Raw genomic sequence first — 24,814 nt, 5'->3', positions numbered from 1 at the left:
CGATGTAGACTTACCTTTTGTTTTGTTTTGTTTTGCTTGGGCCTTCTTATCTGAAAGAGGTTCTCCCCTCTTTCCCCCCCCCCCCCCCTTCACCCCCCCTTTAGATATATTGTCTAAATCTTGATACTCTACTGTAATTTGAGCTGGCCTATATAGCTCCATTTACTCGTTTTTTGATTATCCTTTTGCTTGGTTTATTCACAGTACTAGATCTGATCTCCAGACCTAGTTACGTCTGCTATACTGCTGTGATTTCTTCCCTTTCTAAAATGGCCGCCTCTTTTATCGGCCTTCCCAGTACTGCTCCCGCAGCCCTTCGTTTATTTCTTTACTCCTGGGACTCCCGCGAGACTAATTCTTCTCCGGCTCTTAATCAGGTTGGGTTCTATTTAAACTCTGGACTGTTCGGCCCATGTCATTTGCGCCATCTGGACTTGATACTGCCGCATTCATCCTGCTGGACCCGGTTTCCGTCTGAGCTCCGTGTTCGTCAACGGTAAGACTCTCCGTTGTCCCCTCCCAGTCTGCTCCGTTGCGGTCCTGAGTACACTGGCAGTCCTTTGGACCCACTTATCCCTCCCCTGTTTATTTATTTGTGTTAGCCTCATTTCAGTTTGGGCTTGTAAAACCGGCGAATTTTTCTATCTTAGACACACCCCATTTGGGACCCTTCTGTGTCTTTTGGACGCCAGCTGGCACTTTGTGCTTATTACTAACTTGGCATCCGCTTGTATAGAATCTCTGAAACAGATTGTCCGTTTCCCTTTTCAGATTATTCATCTTATTGACAAACCTGATATCTGCTGCATCCCCCCCCCTATCTACCGTGTTCTCAAGAATCTGTTTGTGGACTGTTCACGTACCACCCGATTGGACGGCCTGCCATAGGTGGGACTAACGCAGTATTCTTATCCCTTAGCCTCAGGTATAACATGCATTCTGCGTCCTTAGCTGACTTCTCTTGGATTTATTGTTTTTCTCTTTTCTCCCTCAGAAATACCCTCTGGGCTGGACTCACATAGTTTGGGGCCCACAACTGACAGGCCGATTGTGGTTGGCCCCTTGACTCTAGCTCTTTAACCACCTTTTGATCTAGGAACATAGTCGATTTAACTATCCCCTTGGTAAGCCTTCTTCATATTGCATACTGTTCTTTATTTGCGACCCGGTATTTCTGTATACTCTATGTCTGCCTACATCGTTCCTATTGACCCCCAGGGTCGGTCTCATTATTGCATGTTTTTTGCTGATGTTCTGTTCATTCTTTTTCTTTACAGAACACATGTGTCCCCCTTGTCGCTTAGCTTTTGTCTCTTCTATATCGCTTTGAAGAGCCGATTTGCAAATAGTACTGTGGATTGAAAGGTATTGCTTCCTTCTGACAATCACCTATATATCTCCCCTTCCGACCTTTGTCTATACATAATAATAATAATAAATGTATTTATTTTTTGCGGTTTTTCTCACTTGCATTCTCTGTCTTACCGTATTGGCTGACTTCTTTTGCACGCTCCTATTCCCATTTCATTTCTCACTATGGGTGTATACCTATTTCTTGGCATGTAAACTTGTTCTCATATGAATAGATCCTATCTCGCAGGGTGCACCCCGTTCTCCTTTTCCTTTAGCCTCCTATTAGTTTGACTCTCTGTTATCCAAATATCACCCTAGCCTCGGGCTGTTTTGGACTCTAATTGTGTAAAGAAAGGAAGAGAAGAAAATATGTACATATGTATGTTTTGTTGTACATTAACCTACTGATTATAATGTCTAATGTTTCTTTTTAGTACAATCTGTAAATTTTGATGATGTTTTGTTTTTTGTGTTTCTCACCCTTGTTTATGATTTCACTATAGACCCGTTCTGTGTTGTCCCACACACCTTACATCGTCGTTGCCCTGATGAAGGTGTAGTTTACACCGAAACGTGCGTTGGCTCCTGCCCTTGTGGGCTCATTGAAAGAACTTATCCATCCCCACCAAATGGGACTGTATTAGCCCATTTCGAACTGGATGCAACTTTTAATGTGCGGATAATAATTGTATATATAAAGTGTCTAATTTGCATTTGTTTTGTCATAAATATGAACGTGTTGTTTGAATGAGAGTGTGTTTGTTTGTGTCTCTGTGTGGGACTGTGCATTTATAGCTATAATTAACGGCTTATTATAATGTCTATCCTCTTGGCTAAGACCATTATCACAATATTATTGTTTAAATAAAATATGTTTCTTTTATTTTCTTTGCTCTCTTGATTTCTTTGAGCCTGCCCCGGCCCGGGGCCTATTTCCATCTAATTTGACCCACCCTTGGGCTTAACGATATCAGTTCAGTGTAGACAGTGGGGCCTGTTCTCTCTCTGAAGGTTTCCGTTGTTCCCTCTTCCCCTGTCTACCCATCCTACCCCTAGGGACCCCCCTTCTTATGAATGAGATGCAACAGCACCTCCTCAATTTCCCTTTTAATGGAGAGCATCTGCTCGGCTCCTGTTCGTCCGCAAGTCAACAGGTGCTTGAAGTTCAAAAAGGACAGGGATATTAAGTCAATGGAAGCCCTGCTGTCCCCTAGCCTCTGGTCCGCCTTGTACAGATAGCAGTACCGGGGCTGTACCAAATATGCAGCCTTAGGTCAGAGACACCGTACGAGCAGCCATTAAAGACTCCCTACAGACAAAGACATTCCAGTGGGTTGGCATTATAAGTAACTGCAGAGCTGGCTCTTTTTAAGGCGCCATGGGCAACAAATATTGACTCCATCCACCCATGCCCACATCATGTCACTTGTTGTAGGGAGTTTGAGACTTCTCTCAGTCGGAGGGTATTGTCAACCAACATCTCAGCCTGCCACTATGTCTATAGCCAAGACCACTTTCAGCTGTTGGAGAAAGAGGTCATGGCACTCCTTGCCAGGGGTACCTTCTAATCTGTGCCCCACACCACCAAGGAAAAGGAGGGGTCTCCCTCTACTTCCTGATCTGAATGATTGTTGGCTCTCCCTGGTGGATCCTAGACTTCCAGCTGTTTAACAGGCTCATTCTCGCTGAACACCTTATGTTCACCATGCCGCCCTACTCTTCCCCCAAGGCAACTTCATGTCAGTGCTAGATCTGAAAGTTGCTGTCTCTAACATTCCCCCCCCCCCTCACACTTCATGGTAGGTGGACAACACTGTCAGTTCAAGCTATTACCTTTTGGAGTCACTACTGGTGCAAAAGTTTAAAGGACCCTAGTGGTAGCACACCTGTGCAGAAAGGCCATACACATCTTGCCATACCTGAATGACTTATAGATCATGAGTAGTAGCAGTCAACAATGCCTAGCACACACTCAAACAGCAGTGTCCCTATTCAGGTTAGATTTCACCATCAGCATATCACCTCCAGCCAATTCAGCCCTTCTTTAACTCCGTACTAAATGCTGTCACACGGAAAGTATACTTCAACTAACTGGGTGAGGAATTTGAATGGCTGTTGCATTTTTGTCAGACATAACGTTTTCTCACTGTAAGGACCGTTAGGAATCTGTTGTGGATGATGGCCTGCATCAAAATAGTGCTAAATGCTGAGTTGTACCTGTGAGACTGTTCCAGGAGTGCTTTGTGAGGCAGTGGTCCAGTACGAAAGGGCACTTGGAAGATCGGATGTTGATAAGTGCCAGGGCTCAGTACTCTCTTGTATGGTGGAATAGCAGCAACCTGTTCCTCGTCAGACCTTTTCTAAACTCTCTTCTGTGTTTCCATTGATATCACTTGTGTGGCGCTCACCTCAACAACATGACTATACAAGACACCTGGACCACTCATCACCAGTGACAGCACATCAACTATCTGAAATGAGACATCCTTCTAGCCCTTGCAGCCTTCTTCAGACTTATTTTAGGCAAGACCATCCTCATCCAAAAAGACAAACACAGTGACCATGCATTACATGCAGAAAGCACTCTCCCCACCTCAGCCTCCCATGCTCTGCACTGGATCAAGGGCTGTGGATCTGGGCAATCCGCAACAACATTGATTTGTTGGCTTGGGATTTGCGAGGGACCAAGAAAAAAAATGTCTGGACCTGCTCAGCAGGATGCATCAACAAGTCAGTGAGTGAAAACTCCACCCACAATTCTTCAAGCAAAGTGACAAAACGTAGCCTCTAAGAACCTGACCCACCCTAGGCTGTGGGCAATGGAGAATGGACGAACTGGCCAGGGATATCTGCCTGTGCTTTTCATCCACTACCCTCCTCATCCCGTACATAGTGAAAAAATGAGGCAGGTGTCCATGGCTTTCATCCTACTAGCAGTGACCTGGGTAAGACTGACCTAGTCGTTCTCACAAGACAGGTCATTTTAAGGTCCCTGTACTGCATCTATATAAGGCTAGAGCTTGCTTACCCTCCCAATCGTCTAAATCTAACCACATTTGCACCATACTTGCAAAACGGGCAACACTCCTCACTTTTCAAATTTCCTGTCATTGAGGCTTTCATAAAAGGCCCGAGGATAGTACTTCTCAGAATGGCCTTGTGGAACCTTACTGTGGTTTTCGCACGACTTGTAGGTCCACCTTACAAATCCCTACACTCCAGTGATCTACAGTTTGTGCCTTGGAATGTGGCTTCTAGGAGCAACCAGCTCTCCTGCACATTAGCGAACTCCAAGCTGGTAAAATACTGATGTGTTCTTTCAGGTTCAGAAGGTTCGGTTGGTCCTTCCTCAAGAATCTGCCAATGTTTGTTTCACATTTCCACATAAAACAAAATATTGAGATGCCCATCTTGTTTCTGCAACCAGAATCCGTAGCAGAAAGGGCCATTCACACCCTAGATGTTGAGATGACTCTCCTGTGTTACATTGATGAACTAAGTCTTTTCATACATGTAATCAACTTTTTGTAGCCTTTGCCAAACTGTACAAGGGCTGCCCCATCTCTAAATTGGGCAATACGGAATGTATTGTCAAATGCATCCCATCTACAGTGCCCCTAGGCAAAAAGGGTGTGATTTTGGCTTTCCTCTATAACTTCCCTTTAACTGATAGCCACAAACGGTCACTTGGTCATTCCAAACATGTTAACTAAGCACTACAATTTGGATATTCTAGCCCATCACCAGGCTTTAGTTGGCCAAGCTGTCTAAGAACACTGTTCCCAATATCAGCATCATGTGCTTGCTGGCCAGTGGTTTGAGGAGAAACTGCTTTACAGTCTATGCAGAGCATGTGTATCTACAGCCACAGATGCTATGAGCGAATTATTACTTGCCATGTAACCTTATGTTTGTGACATGTAGTGCTGTAGATTCGCATGTGCCCACCCTCCTCACCGGAAGCCACCGATTTTCAGATGTTTCCCTATTTCGTTTCACAATGCACAGCACTCTTTCTTGGACACTGCACTCCTCTTACACTACTCTCCCACTGAGAAGCAAATGATCTGCGGGGGAATCTGTGTCATGGTGCATTGGAGCCCAAGGGTGGAGTCCGAGCTAGTTTTGTGGCCCAAACTGCTTCGAAGATAATTGTTAAACATCTGGACCCAACACTAGATAGGAGTATGCCGAGTATGTGACTTTACAATATTACATACTACAAACAGATGGTTTCTGGGTAAGTAACCTTTTCAATACATATTTATTCACACACATACATTATATTTTTGTTTGCCTAGTGTTTTGCATCCGACTGCAGAGCAGGAATTATGACCCAGCCCTAGTTGTGACCTGTAGTGAATTGGGAGAGAGGATTTAGCTTATGTACAGATGCCATGGCTCAGAGAGAAAGGCCTCTAATCATGTTGCTGGGGCAAGCATAATACAGGCCAAAACTAACTTCCACAGACGTCTGATAATCTATTGAAGGACATTATGTTCTTGCCTGTTGGTTTACGTGATCCCTACCTCTTTGGATATAAAAGCAAACCCAGTTCCAGAGTATCAGTGCATTATGTAAGCTGGAGTCGCTCATTAATTTAAAAACCACAACCACCGCTCATTTCACTAATTTCTGTGTACACTGAGAGAAGATGGTTACTTTTTTATTGTGGTTACATACTTTACCATACAATTTGTTGAGTTGGATAATAAAGGTCTGAGAAAGAGGAATCCCATTTCTTATGTCTGCAATTGATGGGATTATCCTACTGGTGTGCAGTTATCTGCCTATGAAGATGCTGAGGCTAGTGGGGCATTACAGAACTTACTTTTAAATGTTACATAAAATGGATTCAAAGGAGGAAAAACGAATTATGTACTTATGTATATTATATCTATGAAACATGAATAATCGTGTGTCGGTACTTTTTAAAATTTAACTATGGGTACAGTTTGTTGCAGCTGTGCGTTTGAAAATTAAGATCCTGTCAGGGGACCAGCCTGTCTCGTTCTCTTGGAGCTCCTAAACCTCAGTCATACTGTGTTCTTGGACTTATCTTCCATTTGATTTTGTCCCCTCTTTTGTTACCTTATAACGCTTTAATTCTTGTCATAGACTCATCACTCAATCAACATAGCATTGTATTCCATGTTCTGTTTCATTATTGCTGAGCGCATATGTGCCAGAATTAGGCTTTTGATGTGTGGAGATGACCAGATGCTTGATTCCTATATTCTAAGTCACCCGTGCCAGGAAAGCTGTACTTCCATCCCTCCCATCCATTCAGCCTTCATGCAAAACCATCCGAGAACAAATCCATCTTGCAGAACTTAACTGGCAGAAGGCTTTTGGTTTCCTAAAACTGAGCATGTTGTTCAAAATCAACAAAGCTGAATTTTATATTCTAGGGTTTCTGTGATTTATGTTGAAGTTTAAAAATCTTGAATAAGTGGATACAACTGTTAATCCAATTTAAGTTGTTTTGTTTGCATCTAAAGTTTGTCTTGCTCTAGAACCAAAAAATGAATTGCAATTATTTCTTCTTTCTCCAGAACTCAGTTATGATCCATACAGCCCTGATCTTTCCAAGGCTTCCACCCGAGAGGAAGATGTCTCAGCGCATGATGTTCCAGATTCTCAGCTTGACATCCTGGAATTGGAGCGGGTCAACCAAGCTATTGAAGCAGTCAAGAGTGAGGTGGAGAGGGAACAGAAGAGGTATGCAGAGCTGCTTGAGACCAAGAAAGACTACAGTGTATCTGAAGCTTCATTGCAAGCTTCCAGAGATGAACACAAAAAAGCCACAGCCAAATCGGACACATCTTCCATTTTAAAATATGACCCAGGCAGCTATCTGCTGAATAACACCACAAGCTACAACCCTACTCCTCTGTCAGGATCTGCTAAAGGGTCGTGCAAGTACTCTACGGATGATTCTGATGGCCTCAAGCCCAAAAAATGCCCTATGGAATACATCCCCGCGGTTGTGGCCCATGCTCCTAAGACTCCCCCTGTAGTGAGCAGAAAGTATGTGGTTGACAAGTCGAAGCCGCTCACTGACTTGGAGTATGATCCTTTGTCAAATTACTCAGCCCGGCTGCTAAACAAGGCCAGCAAAGACCAGAAGAGGACCAAAAGAGTTAGGGAAACTAGTCAAGAGGATTCCTACACTCCTTCCTTGAAGAAACACTGCAGCAGTATTACTAGTTTTGAACCGTTGGCAAGGTTTTCTGACTCTGAAGATGACCATGGTCCAGAGAGCATGTCAAGTCCTCCAGACCCACTGCAGTCCCTTGAAGACAAACCGGGCAAAAAGGTATCTGTGGCAGAAAAGACTGCTAAGCTGGAAAAGCTAGATCAGTTTTCCCGGGAGCTAAAGGAGATAGCAGTGCAGTACGATGTTGAGGATATTAAAAAAGCAGACAAAAAAATAAATGAGGATGGGATGGAAGAAAAAAAGAAACAAGCAAAGGACATCCAGATATCTAGCAAAGGTAACAAGGTAAAGGAAATGCCTAAAGAAAAAGAAAAGAAAAATGAAAGCAGCAAGGTCTCCAATCCGAAGGGGACAGGAAACAAAGAAAAGAAGAAAAGTGGTGAAAAAGACAAATCTGAGAAGGGGGAAGAAAACTTGAAACTAAAAAACAATGAAAAAAACAACAAAGAAAAGTTAAAAAAGTCCAAGTTGGTTGCCAGTCTAGCAAAGAGCGAAAAATCCAAGTCTGAAAAGGTGGACACTTCAAAAAAGGAAAAGTCTCGTTCTTCGAGTGACTCTTTAAAAACAAAAAATATTGAAGTCAGCAAGAAGTGTGATTCTGAGAAGCGTGGGAATGGTAAAAAAGAATCAAAACCGAAGGAAGCAGAAATCAAGAATGGCAGACACTCCTCTAGCTCAAAGCTCAAGGACTCCAAAGTGCATAAGTCTGGACAGCCTGCTCTAGAGAACAAGCAAAAGGTCAGTAAGTCTGGGGACGAGAAAGCAAAACCAGCGCCCAAGCAGCGTTCACTGAGCCACGTTGATTTGTTTGGCGACGAGAGCGATGATGACGAACCAAATCTGTCGAAGCCTATACCTCCGCTAAATTTCAGTTCAGACTCTGATGATGAGGACCTTGAAACAGTGCCCTTGAGTGGAAATAAAAAAAAGAAAGGCTGCAAACAAACAAAGCGAGCAAACTCTAGATCTTCTGCATCTTCTGAGGCTTCTTCAGATGTTGATTACTCAAACCTTGAAAAGTTATTGGACTTTGACTCTGATCCAATGGAAGAGTGCCTGCGGATTTTTAATGAGTCTAGTGATGTGAAAACTGAAGACAAGGGGAGACAGAAGAATCAGGTAATGGAAAGTTTGGCATGGAAGCAGAAGGGCCTAAACGAGGAGTGCATAACTTTAACCAATCCAGTTTATTTTTTAGTTCTCACATTAGTAATCAGAGTGATTGCCATCCATTGCAGCTTTGGTTTTTTGAGGGTGAGGTTATGCCTTTCTTCTACAGTTATTTCTATGTGTTTAGATTAATGCTCAAGGAACATATGGCTTATGATTGCTGATTAACTCTAAATTCAAATACCCATTTATCCTCAGTGAGCATGTTGAAAACTTGCAACAAACTGCTTTGGTTTAGTCTATATTTGCTTATCTTAACACTATTCATCTGGTCACTTGTGTTCTATTGCAAGCCCCAGTTGCACGCCTCTGCACTGTACCTAACTCAGTGGCATGCAGTACTTCGAAATTATTCCACCATTTAGTGCTGCAAATCTGAAAGTTGGGCCGCTCCTTAAGTGTTTCTTTAAGTGTGCTTTTACATCCTTTATTTTAAATTCTTTGTGGTAATGTAGAAAGACTGAAGGGTCAGCAATGCAGCTTTTTAGGCATGCTGATTAATGGCCAGCAAAGAATGCAGGTCTCTTTCATGACATCTGTAGTTTGTAACTTCTGGGTGAAGTTAAGAAAGTCTTTTTCCTTGCAATGGGCATTGGTCCATAGATGCAATTCCTGGCCCAATTGACAAAGCAGTCATTCTCAACTTTTAAGCAATGCAGACCAGCTTTTTCTAGTGCTTTTTTGACAATTCTATCCTCTTTGTCAAAATGTTCTTAAATTGTTACCCAATGCTGTACAGCACCTGCAAAAGGGGAGGGGGCAGTGTACAATATTGTGTCCCCACCAATGTATCCTGATGCTACGGCTGCCCAGCATGATGCTTGATATGACCTACATCATGAAATATTCACCATTCGTGTTTTTTACCATTTAGAAATGGTGGACACCTGTCTTCGAGCAATACATTTACAACAATGAATAAAGTGTACAAAAGCACCTCTAAGAAGGGAGCATCTCTGCACCAAATTTCTACTGCCTGTCACTCAAAAAAAGAAATTACAAAACAAGCCCGGGATGGTCAGGGGAGGAGAATTTGGGGTAGGAAGTCAACACAACAGAGTGGCACAAGCAATGGGGGCAATAGAAGAGTTGGGAATTATGAGAGAGAAAAAAGGAAAGCTGGAAAGGGGTGCAACAGAATTGTTGGGGTAATAGTGGGGAAGTAGCATTGAGTTATTAAACATAATTGTTTTCACAGTTTATTAACGTTACTGCTGTTAGTTGGTTCCTCACTGCTAATATTGGTTGATTTCAAGCCCCTCAACACTTGGGGATGCAGGTACTGATGTTTAAGTTGATGGATGGATGAGCATTTGCAAACTTATTCTGTGTTCTGATAATTCCTTTGGCTTTTTATGTTAAAAGATTCCCTGCAGTACTAAGTTGGAAACCTCAGTGGGTTAGGTGTCTGTAGCAGTGTTCTGGTTTTCATTCTTCCAAGATAGGGTAACATGTGTTTGGCGAGTTGGGATAGGTGTTTAAGTTGAATAGTGAGATCTCAGATTTCTGAAGTTTTGCTCATTGAGGTAAGAGTGAGTAAAGGTTCACTGGTGAGAAGCGGGTGGGTTTTCTGAGCTGGGTGATGCATTGTAGTGCCAGGGCTGGTCCTTTATTTCAGATGCTTGTAATTGGGCCTGAAGAGAACTATGAATTTCTGACATAAAATTTAAGGGGCATCAAGATGGTAAATTGTGCATTATTGACTCATCTACTCTAGATTAAAATTGAAGGTTAAGGTTTGAAATTAGTGTATCTGAAGAGAATCTAATCACAGCGGCGGCCTATTTGGAGGGAGGGTATCAAGTGCTTGGCATTGTGGCTATACTTTTACTGTCGGAGTTTTCGTGGCAGCAGAAGTCTTTGAGTGTTAGAGCTAAAGATTGAAGTTGGTTTGCATCGGTTCTACTTGCTCGTGAACGCCCAGGAACAAAGTAAGTCGGAGACCACCTCAAAGATAACTTGGGGCATGTAGAGTGGTACCAGGGTTTTTTTTTTTTTTTTAATCTAAAGGAGTAGTACAGTACTTGAACTACCACTGCAAACAAAACTGTTAGCAAATAGGGACAGCTACCCACTAGTAATCAGTAATTTGACATCGTTTGGAAAAGATAATCTAGCCCATCTCAGGAATGTGCTCATAAACACTTAATATATATACAGCCTTATGTTGCTGGAGGTCTGGCAATGGGTAGTATCTGGCAACTGTCAAGAGTCACTCTGGATCTAATGCCCGTGCTATAAGACAGAAGTGGGTCTGCCTTGAAACAACATCATCTTTATATTTTCTGTGTGTGTCTATTTTAGTTTTGAAGATCACCTGTGGGTCTTTTGTTTCTATTTCAATTTGTGTCAGGCAACAGGAAAGAGAAGTTTGTTAGGCGAGCATTGACGTGGAAAGCAGGTGCTTAAGTAGCGTCTGTTACCCTCTGGGATAGAAATGGGTGTAATCTATCATTTATTCATTATTCTGTGAGATGCTATGAAGCAAGCATGAGTTGGTGATTTTTTTTTTCAGTCTGTGTGAATGTTTGTCTGTGGTAATATAGTAGTCTGCTCAGGTGCAGTGCAAAGAGTTTGATCATAAGGCGGTGCACTAAGGAAGATTACAGTAGAAGACTAGAAAATGGTGTGAGGCAAGACGCGGACTAGGGGAAGAAGTTAATAGTTGGCTGATCTGAGTAAAAGGACCTAGTTGGAAATTGACTTCATAGACCCATTTTAAGAAATTGGGACAAACAGAGACGAAAGAAAAGCAATGGCGAGATGGACGCAGCCCAGTCAGTAGCACTCAAATGTCCTTTTGTTGCACATCATCTATTACCCAGTTTCTGTTTGATGTTTTATTTCTACAGGAAACGGCCACTACAACGCGTCAGTTTACACGAATAACCATAACCACGCATGCATTACAACGCATGCGTGGCTACCACGAAAAGCCTTTACCGCGCATACCTTTACTACGACATACGTAGTAAAGGCATGTGTGTTAAAGGTAATATTAAAAAGGGAGGCTTGCCCCCCAAAGCATGCAAAACGCAAAAAAAACACACCTGATTCCGTCGCGATGTGGAGGCAATCGGTGTCGTTAGAGGAAACGGAAAGACACTTCCGCTTCCTCTTTACAACGTGTGACACACATCGGAAGAGCTTACAGAGAAGAGAGGACATAGAGGGTAAGGGGGAATTTAGTTTAAGAAAATAATTAGGGGGATGTGTAGTGAAGGGGTAAATTTAAGGGTTTGTGGGTGGGGGAATCGCACAGGGAACATTTTTTAATGTTAAGGGCAGGGGAATTAATTAGAAGGAATGGGGGTGGGGGGGTTGCACAGGGGTAGAGGGAAGGGGTATTATAAAAAAGAACATTTACCACGAAAATGCCTTTGCCGATATGCGTGGTAAAGGCATTTTTGTGGTAGTTATTCTTGGTAATGGCATTGGCGTTGTAACGCATGCGTGGTAAATGCATGCGTTGCAACGTAATGCGTTGTAATAACTTACAACCATTTCTACTGATTTCTCCAATGTTTGCTTGTTGGTCTTTTCCTCAGCAACATCTGTGAAATTAATGTTGAAATTAGATGTAGCATGCCTAAAGCATAAGACTTTTGTTCAGTCATGGTGTTGCCGTTTTTCAACACATCTTTCTTGAATTAACAACAGTAAAGAGCCTATCCAGAGTACCAATTTTCTTTCCATTTTATCACCGTCTACTTGGCACATGCAGATGACCTGGTCTACCAATTGTTTGAAGTAACGTTTGTGACCAGGGAAAACATTTTAGAATTTGGGTATCATTAAATGAAGGTTAAATAGTCGACTTGACTATACAACTACTATACTCTAGTCTTTTATAACTGCGAATTTCAGAATTATGGTTGGTATGGTAAACATATTCCCCTGCCCTGAGGAAGTGGGGGAAACACATATTGGCTGTACTATGGTAACATTGTGGTTGTGTTACATGCCCTACAAGTATTGATAGGAAGCCTGTCTTTTTTTTAATGGAGTACAGGACGCATATGCGCTATAGTGATTTAAAAAGAAATACTTTAATTTGGACTTGGGTGTCATAGAACATTGTGTTTTGTCATATTGTGTCTTTTTGATAATATAAAAAAGTATATTTCATTCAATACTTAGATTTCTTTATTTGTGTATAAAATTGCCTGCCAGTTGATACTTGTAACAGCAAATACCGTACGGGCTCTACCTTACAGAAGTACATAGTGATGATAGTATCTGTGTAATGTTGTGACAGTTCAGGGTCTTGGTAGACTGCATCAACTGCAGGGCTTTTGGGGAATCCCTCTTTTGCCCTTAAACCTATTTCCCCCCCATTCAGTCTTTTTTTTTTTTTATATATAGATCTGTCTCGACAGTGCAGCTGTCTGCTTGACTTAGTGTTGCCAGTTATTTAAAATGTACATACAGTGGAATTTGACTTTGTCAGGGAAATTAATCTCTCACCTCATTCGATTGGCAGTTTAAAGTATTGTTCAGTATGCTATAGAATGCCTGAATTGCAACACAAGGGGCTGTTTTACATCTCAAAAGTACCTTGAAGAAGCACTCTTTAAAATATTTCTCAGATATGCATTGCTGCAGAAGATGATTATTTCTTCGTTTCATTTTTATCCTGAAGAAGGCTCGTGAGTCAGAACTCTAAAAGCAAGCAAGACCTATTGTTTAGTAATGCTTTTTAAAGAACTTTTGTTTCTCCTACAGCCGCCTAAAGAAGTGAACAGTGACGATCAGACCGACTCTTCTAGCAGCTTACTTCCAGGTCAGAAAAGGAGAATTTCACATCTGGGCAATTCTGGAAATGTAAGTGAGGGTGTTATGACGTACATCAAGCTATTTTAGTGTTGGAAAGGAGTGAAGGGTTTGTTTTAATTTGTGGCCAAAACATCTCTTGGAAACTTAATGATGGGAGAGTGACAAGTAACAACTGGCAAAATGCTCATACATAGCATGCTGATGGTTGTCGTAAATTATGCCAGCCATTGTTTTTTGACTGCCATTCTTGTTTCTAATTTCCTCAGTTTGTTTTGCCATCCCTGACCCACCACCTTTTTATGCTTACTGTGTAGTTTGATTTTATTATGCTGTAGGTATCTTAATATGTGAACATCAAGCAAAGGTGGCTTTTGTTCCTCCATTTAAACCTTACACATTCTGAGGCTATGTATGTACTCTTCTAAATACATCTACAGTTACTTCCGTACCAGATACCCCTGCAGTGGTTTATCTGCACTGCTTAGCTGAGCCCATCAACATATTGTGTTATCGTTCTCATCCTCTACCTTTTTAATTCTTAATACGTTTTTTAGTGAACCACCCGTCCATGGATTTGTTGGTAGGAATTTCTGCATATAGGTAGGTTGGAGATGGTGCTAATGGCGAATGATCCTCTTATGAAAAAGCTTGGTTGAAGTTGGGGCCCCCTTTGGAGCTGTCTGGCTGAGGTGGCTGCCTTTCAGGACTGGTCCACCTAGTCTAGGTTATTAGTTCTATTTGTTTTCCATGGTATTCTCCTCCACCTATGTTTTGTTACGTATCGTATGGTTTCTGTTTGACTGTTAAGAGTTTCTTAACTCTGTGAAAACTCTTATTATAATGCAAATGTTAGATCTGCTGTGCTCTAATCGGCAGCTGATTTAGTTTTACCTTTAGGTTTGTTCTTTTCTTTATTTGCTGGATAAAATTGCATTTATCCACGCGCTCTTGGCATTAATTAGTTTCTTATTGTCTAAAACTCAATTTAAAAAAACATTAAAAAAAAAGTTCTTAAGGTGGTACCTTTTGGTGCCCCTCATGTAATCCTAATATTGTATTAAATTGTAAAGCAGTGTTTTATTTTTCTGAATCCTAGATGCTCCTCAGGTGCCTTATGCTGGATATCCAGACATTACTCAACATGCCTGGTTATCCAGATAGATGTGTGTAATAGAATAGCATGCCATACTAAAATATTTTGCTGTTCCTCTGCTGCTTAAACAGTTCTCAGTATAGGAATGAGAATTGTGGACTCAAATTATCTAATATAAATGTTCTCTTACAATGTTCTGCCTCTTCTTGTTGTTCAATGCAAATCATGCTACAGAGTTCTCCCTTGGCAATTACATTACAGTACTAATAACCAAGTATGTCCAGTTTAATCTGCTCTAGGCCCATTCCCTTTTTGGGGCAACTGATGTAAAAGTTACTTACCTTCGGTAATGCTATATCTGGTAGAGACACAGTCTAGCCGCTGATTCCTAAACTTTGAATTCTCTCCAGGTGCCAGCCTGGATCCGGAAATTTTTCAGCAGTACATCTGCGCTCTGGGGGATGGCGTTGTACGGCTCTGTGGTTGCTGTGTCTCCATACATGACGTCAGTGGAGCCATATAAGTCCCCTCCGGCGCGCGGACGTCAGTTTCTTCTGTGTAACCTTCCGTGCCAGAACGTGGAGCCACTACAGAGACAGATTGTGGAAAGTGTACCAAAAAATATCAAAAATCTTTGAAACATTAACAAAGAAGAAACATCAAAAGGTATATTAATACCAGTCATGGATTTTAAAGAAAACCCAGATAAGATCAATGCACAAAGGGCTACATGAAACTCAACGCCCTGGTGAATAACCCCCAAATGAGTGAAAAGACTCTGCACTCTATAAACCATTCTGCAATGGTGATAAATGGCATGGCAATAGCCAACAAAACCTACAACACCACCACCAGGCTGTGTGTTAAATCACACCATTACTTGATATATTGACAGTAGCGATGTAAAGGTATGATGATACCAAGAAGACTTCCGTAGAAGGAACAAAGAAATTAATACTTCTCGCTGGTGTGTCATCCAAAGGGAAAGAAAAACACACCCCAACTCCACCAACCACACACTATTTGGAAATGGATGGTATTGCAACATCCAAACAAAAGCACAGTGGCCAGATCGATCGATTTGTTTAGTCCCAACATAGATTTGAGAGTATGATCACTGGTATATAAACCCATCACTGAAAGGGTATAACCCATACCCCAAAGATAAATCGCAGAGCGGGGAGGATGGGCAGGGCGTTAAGGATTCTGTGGCTAGACTGTGTCTTTACCAGATATATCGTTGCCGAAGGTAAGTAACTTGCATTTGATAGATATCTAGCCACAGATTCCTTAACTTTGAATTAAATACCATGGCCATACCCCACTGGAGGAGGGTCTGCAAACTAATCCTACAAAAGTTCTCAAAGAGAATTAGCCGGTCAAACAATCGGACAAATGTATGTAGGTATAACCACACAAGAGCTAGGCTCTTAACAGAATCCATGATCACTGTCACAGAATATATAAATAAAAAACAACTTGACGGGTCTGAAATAATCGGTCCTAGAAGGAACAAGTGTTTAAAACCCCTGAAGAACCATCTGTCGGAGGACGAACATTAACCCCTGTCCCCCAATGGGGTAAAATAAAATCTAGATGATCAAAAATAGTCAATGCGTGATAAGTCATATAGTCTGCATTGTTCATGACAATCAAGAATCAGAAAATACTGTCCTGATAAAATCCCAAAACCGAACTTTCAGAACTCATTTCCCCCAAGGGAATGATGAACTAAAACACCTCCTTGGTATAAATCATTTAAATTGGTCAAAAGGGAAAATCATATTCATTCTATGTATATCTTGAATGTGTCATCAGACACTCCGATTGACTCGCAATTCACAGGAGTTCACTGGCCAATACCTACTGCCAGTACGCAAGAACGTATAAAGCTTGCCTCTGTACAGTCTTCAATGCCATTGACCAACAGACTGAACACAATTTCGAGCTGTGACAAGTTCAAACCCCAAGACAAGGTAGATAATAGAGAAGCAACCGCATCTTAGATTAAGGCCCCCGAAGGGCTGTGAGCCTGCACCAAAGCGATGCCATCGGACGTCGGCCGACGCCGATCCATCGACTCCGATGACCCCACCGTGTCTGAGGAAAAATCCTCCGATGCTGTCCCACTCACCTCCTTGGAGTCTTGAAGCCAGAGGGAGATGGGGCCCCAAAGATGGGATGTAAGGGATCATAATATTCCCTCATCTGAGCCATCAAGTCCCTGGCTCCTGAAAACACAGGGAGACGCAGTGCAGAGTTGCGTATGGCTTCTTCAGCCGTCGAGCGGGAGGAGCCCTGGGAGACAGAGTCTCCCCATAGTGAAGTCGGAAGACGAGACTTCAACTGCCTCTTGCCTGTCGACCTCCCTGGAGAACGACGTCCTCTAGACTGGCTTTGGCTTCTAGATCGACCCCGTACATGCTCTTCCTCGGACAACCAATTCCAAGGCTGGGAAACCTCCGAGGATCACGAAACACGCGCCGCCATCAATTGTAAACGCCGCTCCTTCAACGACTTCGGTTTCAACTTCTGGCAGGAACCACAATTTTCGGCATTGTGGTGTTCACCTAAACACCACATACAAGTATGTGGGTCCTTCACAGACATCTGTTATTTACAAGACCCAGAAGGTTTAAATCCTTGCGACATCAGACAAGGCACACTGTTCCACCAACACCAGATGCCGAAGTAGGTTTGAAAAAAACCACCAGAGGAACCGCTTCTCCAGATGCGCAGAAAAGAAGAAACTGACATCCGCTTGCCGGAGGGGACTTTTGTTGCTCCACTGATGTCCTGTTCGGAGACTACGTTATCGCTGAGCCGTACGGCGCTGTCCCCCGGCGCACGGGAGCACTGCTGAAAATTTTCTGGATCCAGGCTAGCGCCTGGAGAAAATTCAGAGTTAAGGAATTTGCAGTTAGATGTCTTTATCAGATAGTAACTTTAAGACATGACAAGTTACCATGTTCCCTCCCCAATGTAAATCACACCTTGCCTTTAGTCATTATGGCTGTATCTTCCTTTATTAGTCGTTTAGTAGTCACCATAGCTAACAGTTGCACATAAACACATTTTGAGAATATAGTTCAGTTTTTTTTTTTTTTTTTTTTTTTAAATCCTAGCATGGTTGAAAGTGGAAGTGATAGAATCTTGATGTTGGAAATATTGCCATCTTATGGCAAACTAAAGGTGCATTTTATGCAAGCTCAAAAATGAATTACTGTACTGTGTTTTAAGGTTTAAAATGCCTATCTTGGAATGTGGAAACTCTGACTACCTGGTGGTTTCAAAATACTTTTCACTCTTTTCACAAGATGACATGGCACTTCCTTGTGATTAGAACACCAAATTAAGTGTTTAAGCATTACAAATAGTTATCTGACCACCAGCCTTTCCAATTTTTAACTAACAAAATCAATGAGCATCTATGATTGAGACTACTGCAGTTTTTGCAAAACTTCCCACAGGAAGTTTCAGCTCACCTCCTCCAATGCCTTTTCGGCACTTAACAAGGTAAGTAGGCTAATCTTTCTCTTACTACAGATAGGATATTTTTTCTTGGAGTAAAAGGAGTTGTGCAAATGGAGTTCTTCCCAGAATGAACCCAGTCTTGCCTTTTCGTACTACTGTTAGTCCAGCCGCAATAATTCTCTTATTTTTTTGTAGTCTGTGTTTAGTTGTTTTGGGAATGTAGAGACCACATTTTATTTATTTGTATTAGTATTTTAGGTGCTTGTAAAGCGCATCAATCATCCCGAGGGACATCACGGTGCTAGGGCTGAATGCAGTGCAGTGCAGTTTACTCTAGGATTAACCATTAGCAGGGTCAGTATCTCGGGAAAAGAGTGTTTTTCAGCTTCTTTATGAACAGTAAGTAGTCGTCTGACAGACGTAGGTCAAGTGGGAGGTTGTTCCAGAGAACCGCGGCAACTTTGGAGAAGGATCGATCGCCCATCCTGACCTTGGTAGTATGTTTGACTGAGGCAAAGGCTTGATGGCGCAATCTCAAGTTGCGTGATGGAACATGGAATTCTATTTTATCGCGTAAGATGTAGGGGCCTTTTTGTGCAGGGTTCTGTGTGCAAAGCAGAGGAGCTTAAACTGGCTCTTTGGCGCACTGGTAGGCAGTTTAGCTCTTTCAAGCAGTGGGAGGCTGAACTGTATTTCTTTTTATTGCCGATTAGTTTGGCGGCGGCGGCGTTCTGAACCACCTGGAGACGGGAGAAGAGATGGTCGGCCATGCCAATATAAAAGGCATTGCCGTAGTCCAGCCTGCTCAGAAACCGGGCCTGTTTCACCATTTTTCTGCAATTCAGAGGAATCGGGGAAACGTCTTCTGAAGAGTTTGTATGGCAAAGCCTTTTCTGCAGAAAGTGCGTACTTGATCCTGCATAGATAGGGTATTGTCAAAAATGATGCCCAAGTTTCTTGCAGCCCGCGGTGGAAATGTGCTTTTAAATGAGCACACCGGTGCAGGGGTCCCCCTTCTCTGTCCACGGGTAGTTAGACCAACAAAATAGAGATTGGCACTGAAGCTGGAATTCAAATAACCAGTTTATTAATCACTCATGAGTGGGACTACGTCTACTCCGCACTCTCATGTGCTGCCTGAGGTAGTACCTTGAAGTCGCAGAACACCGTCCTTCTATACAGCTTTTTCTGCACTGGTAAGCATGTCGATACAAATGGAAGGTACAGGCCTACACAGGAATAGTTACCTACAAACATGGGCAGATGGGAAAAAACAAACACTGCTCTACATACTGAATTTAAAAAAAATCAAATGACCCATTCACTGGCCATCGTAGATCAGGATCCTTTTTCGTATATTTGTTCCACAGTGTACTATACATTATGGAAGAAATACCGTATTTAATGTACATATGCCTATTAGGTGTCCCCTCTGGGAGAGCCGGCTGACTTCTTTCTAAATCCATTTTGGTACCACCAAGACAGCAACACAACCTACGGAGTGTGCTAGGAACAGGCATGCTACCAAGGTTTTGTAAAATATTACATCTCCAAAATATTCAAAAGTAGAGAAAAATCTCCACATTACTTGCCTTTATCTTTAGCAAAGGATAAATCAAACAAACAAAACCAGAATCTTGGCCAAGCAAACCAAGAGTGCCGCTTCACCGACCTTATCAAACAAAAGTCTCCAACTTCCAACTGCCAAGCTCTTGGTCGACCTAATGGTCACTGGGGAAAAAAAATGCCAAAGGATACCTCAGTCGGCACCGGCCAACACCTGGAGGGTCAAATCAAGGAAACCGGAAAAATCACTTCGGCTGCAAAGACAAGGGTCTCCTCATGCAGGACGTCTCCTCAGCACAATTCTACTCTCCCGTCAAGACCACTCCTTTGGACAGCCGTGTCTCCGATGAGGACCCATATTGGGCGCCAACTGTGGAAATGTGCTTTCCAATGAGCACACTGGTGCAGGGGTCACCCTTCTCTGTCCACGGGTCCTTAGACCAACAAAATAGAGATTGGCACTGAAGCTGGTATTCAAATAACAAGTTTATTAATCACTCATGAGTGGGACTACGTCCACACAGCACACTCGTGCTGCCTGAGGTAGTACCTTGAAGTCTCAGAACACCGGCCTTATATACAGCTTTTTCTGCACTGGTAAGCATGTGGATGCAAATGGAAGGTACAGGCCTACACAGGAATAGTTACTGACAAACATGGGCAGATGGGAAATCACTTAGTCGGCAAAGTGGGAGGGGGAGCAGGAGTGCTTATGGCAGCAGTAAGAGATTGACAATCGAGTCTGAGACCAGGTGTTCTGGCAGCTACAAACTCTTAAGCATGTGCACAAATAACTGCATTAATTCAGTTAATTCTTGGTCCATTGCCAAGCGAGCATTTACATTTGTGACATTTCGTTTAGTCGGTATACATGTGGTACAAGTAGAAATACATAGGGAACAGAGCATTGGGCCACATTGAATGCATAGGCAACAAGTAAAAATAATAGCAAAAATTATACATAGGGCTGACAATAGTTTCCAACCCCATACAGTTAACGTGTTCAATAGCCATCCAGTCAAAGTCCAAGTCCCTGAATCTTGGTGGATTTCAGCGGCTATTTTGAGCTTCTGCTCATAAGGAAGAGTAAAGTAATGATGTTCAATGGGGACAGGAGTAGTAGCAGTCAGTAGATTTCGGACAGGAGCTACTTCTCTACAATCCATGTTATTATAGCAACAGTAACAACAGTCAAGGTAAGTTCAGTAGCAATCATTGTTCTTTTGCTACAAACTCTTGCAGCAGTTGGTTTCTTCTCCTTGGGCATATTTATTTCGTCGACAAACAACAAAACAGATGGTGCCCTAAGGTCCTGGGCAGGCGTTGGTTTCTTCACTAACGTTGAGACGAGTAGTCACTAATAGACTACCCCCCTTTGTAGTCAGTCTTTAACCACCCAGGACAGTGGCTCAAACAGTCTTTTTCAGCAACAAAGTGTCTTTCTTCCAGGGTCGCAGCTGATATCGAGATGTACCAGGAATCGTGTGGTCCGGGAAGACTTCCTCAGATCCTTCAGGTGACGTGGCTTTTCCTTTCTCGGTGACCAGGTAGAGCGTTGATCTGCCAATGCAGCTGGGCTCACTAGGTCTTTCAACACTTTTCGACCGTGTGTCGCATGGACCCAGTTCTTCTGGTTCGTCACTCAAACTGCAGGCCTGGTAGCCAGCAGCACCTGCTCAGGGCCTCGCCATCTCGGTGCTAGGGAGCTGGTCCTCTGGAATGACTTTACTACCACAAAGTCATCGGGCGCAAGCAGTGGCCCTCACCTTGCGACCTGTCTGGAAGAGTCTCCCGAACCTGTTGATAAATAGAAGACAAACTGTAAGTCAACTGAGACAAATAGTCATTCATCAATACATAGGGTACATCATGTATAGAGCGTGGCTTAGGAATCCCCCAAATATTCATTGACCTTCCGAAGACCACCTCATACGGTGTGAGGCCAGATCGTGTATGTGGTATTGATCTAATAGATAGCAATGCTAAAGGCAGTGCATCAGGCCATTTCAAAGATGTGGAAGCCTGTATCTAATTTCAGGGTAGAATTGTAACGTTCCACTAGTCCAGCTGATTGTGGGTGAAAAGCAGCATGAAACTTCTGCTTAATTCCCAGCCCTTTCATGAGCTACTCAACTTGCCCAATAAAATGGGTTCCGTTGTCCCTCCACAAAACTCGGCAATTTCCGAATCTGGGAAAGAACTCCTTTAGGAGCACCTTTGCAGTAGTAAGAGCTGTATTATCTTTCGTAGCGTATGCCTCCACCCATTTACCGAAGGCACAAACCACTACCAAGACATACTTCAGGTTGTTACAGCCCTCAAGCTGGATGTAATCCATTTGCAGGACCTCAAAAGGTGCAGTAGGTATTGCAAACCCTCCTGTTGAAGTTTGTGTTCCTTTTCCAGGATTATACTGGAAACAGATCTGACAGGACTGCACTATTTTCTTAGCCGTACCGACAATCTCTGGATCATCCCAAACTTGCATAAGTTGCTTTGCTATTGAGGATGTCCAACATGTGCCGGCCCATGTGCCATGTGAATCATAGGGTGTAAATAGGCTTTGGGTAACTTCCATTTGGTCATTTCTTTATTCCTCCAACAGCCCTCATCATCCAATGCTCCCTCCTTGGACCAGTGGTCTAATTCATCAACAGAGGCTGATTGTTGCATGTCCAGGACCTCTTGCCTGGCATCATGCCAACGTTCAGCCTGTGATTTGACTACATACATAGATGTGGTACTTCGCTGCATTGCGGTCTCCCAAGCTGCGTGATCCGCAAAGGCATTGCCTGCTCCTATTTTATTGATCACTTTCTTGTGTGCGCTACATTTAACAATTGCTACTTTCTTAGGATAGGTCAAGGCAGTAAGGAGATTATGTACTAATTCCCCATGCACTATTTGTGTCCCATGTGAAGTAAGAAAGCCTCTTTCTTTCCAGAGTTGCCCAAAATCATGAGCCACTCCAAAGGCGTTTCAACTATCAGTGTAAATGTTAACAAGCAAATCTATACTAAGCTCACATGCTCTTGTCAGTGCTTTCAACTCGGCTGCTTGAGCTGACTTCTGTGGGATATGAGCTGTCTCAACTACTGTCTGAAGTGTTGTAATTGCATAAGCAGCAGATTTAGTACCATCAGGCAACTTCAGGTAGGACCCATCAACCAACAATTCCCCATCTACACTAGAAAGAGGTGTATCTTGAAGATCAACACAACCCTTTGTTTGTCCTTCAGTAAGGGATATACAGTCATGTAACTCTTGTGACTGAGACTGAGTAGCTGGGAGTGGCAATAATGTAGCAGGATTCAGAGTCAAACATCTTTTCAACGTGATATGAGGGGCCAAAAGTGTGAGTTCATATCCTGTCAAACGGGCACTAGTCAGATGCTGTGTTTTCATCTGATTTAGCAAGGCATCGACTGAATGAGGTACTAACACAAACAATCTATGTGGCAAGACGATTTCCTCGCTCTGACGTATGGACACAGCTGCTGCCGCCACTGCTTGAAAACAACCAGGCAGCGTGCGGGCAACTGGATCAAGGACAGCTAAGAAATATGCACAAATATGTACAAGGACGCTGTTTATCACTGTGTTCGTGTTAAAACCGAGACGGCCGTCGACGAGACACTCGTCGACGACACTCTTTTAATCTTTGCAGTCCACGGTAGACTTCAACTCTTTCGTTGACAGGACTGGTCTCACAGAGACGGATACTAGCGTCTACGGCGAGGATGCCGACGACATTATCATCTGAGGCTTCGGCGACGAGAAAGTAGTAGTCGACGTAGTCATCGTGGCGACGGTAGGCTTCGCCGACGAAGACGTCGTCGAGCTGGTCGACGAGGGACTCCATTTCTGAGGTAAATCTCTGACCGAAACTTATTTTGAAGCCTGAGACTTCAGTCTTTCTCGGGGGCATAGCTGGCAGAGTTTTACTCTTAGAAGGTGGAGGAGCCTTTTTTGAAGTAGAAGGCAGCTCAGCACTCTTAGAGGTGTGCTGTTTTTGAGACACCTTAGCACCAGGAGAAGATAAATCTGTGTCAGCAGTCCTCTTCCTAGAGGAAGTAGTCTTAACAGAGGCAATACTTCCAACTTCAGATATCGGATTGTCCTGATCTTTAATCTTCTGTAGCCACAGAAGTAGACGTCCCTCTCTGTCCCTCAGTCTTTTGTGGGAAAGTTCTGCAGATCTTGCAGTCTCCCACCTGGTGGTCAGGATACAAGCAGTAAATGCACTTCTTGTGGGGGTCTTCTGAAAACAGCCGGATATTCCCACAAGATTCACTAGAGAGATTTCTTTGAAGAAGACATCATAAAATGAAGAATTTCTGAAGAAACCTGAGAAGTACTGAGCAGAGCTCAGGGAGACTCCCTTCACACGACATGCGGTAAAAAATCTGAGAGCCTGAGCCTCTGAGGAGAACAATCTGGAGGGTGCTGTCACCTGATTGGCTGTAGTTTGGACTATATATAATGACTTGGACGAGTCATGAAAGTGGAGGATTTTTTCCTTTTAACTTCTAGCTACTTTACTTCCTGGTTCTAGGTTACCTATGGTATGGTTTCTATATGCAGGTTTATTGCTATTTTATGTACTGTGGGACTCTCTCTCCGACGACAGGGAATGATTCAGGCATGTGAATCTATGAGAGATACCAATACTGGAGAACCACAGATAACAGGTAAGTAACTTTTGTTCTTTTAACTCCTTTACCCTCTTATCCTCTTTGCCTTTTGCTTCCAATTCCTGACGCTCATAATACTGGGCCATATTCAAAAGGGAAACTGGGGAAGACTTAGTCCATGAACTTTTGCTGGCCTTAAGGCGACTAGCTATTTCTGGCAACATGTTAGCGACAAATATGTCGACGAACAAATGTTAACCCGTGTCATCTGTCAATGACTGCCCATTAAAGTCATGGAATGTCTCTTCAAATCGTGTAAAGAAATCCGAAACTGACTCCTCTGCTTTCTGTTTACAAGACGCTAACGTTGTCCAATCTATTTTATTAGGGGGTGTGAGTTTTTAACTTAGTTACAATAGCTTTGGGAAGATCTAATATCTCCTGTTGTGGTTTCTGCGCAGGCTCTCTAGCCACACCTATTTCTTCTAAATGCACCCAAGTATCACCATATGCTACATTATCATCTA

General features: G+C 42.9%; 1 protein-coding gene across 1 annotated transcript in view; it reads left to right on the top strand.

Annotated features, from left to right (window-relative positions):
• Positions 1 to 24,814, top strand: part of REXO1 (RNA exonuclease 1 homolog) — a 210,138-nt gene that overhangs the window by 35,046 nt on the left and 150,278 nt on the right. The window contains exons 2-3 of the mRNA XM_085639101.1: positions 6,910 to 8,693; positions 13,470 to 13,568. Of these exons, the coding sequence (XP_085495227.1) occupies positions 6,910 to 8,693; positions 13,470 to 13,568 (1,883 nt within the window). The remainder of the gene's footprint in view (positions 1 to 6,909; positions 8,694 to 13,469; positions 13,569 to 24,814) is intronic.

This window comes from Triturus cristatus, chromosome 12 (genome assembly GCF_964204655.1).
Source record: "Triturus cristatus chromosome 12, aTriCri1.1, whole genome shotgun sequence".
Taxonomy (NCBI): Eukaryota; Metazoa; Chordata; class Amphibia; order Caudata; family Salamandridae; genus Triturus; species Triturus cristatus.
The sequence above is the reverse complement of the archived record's forward strand: the minus strand, read 5'-3'. Positions and strand labels throughout refer to the sequence as shown.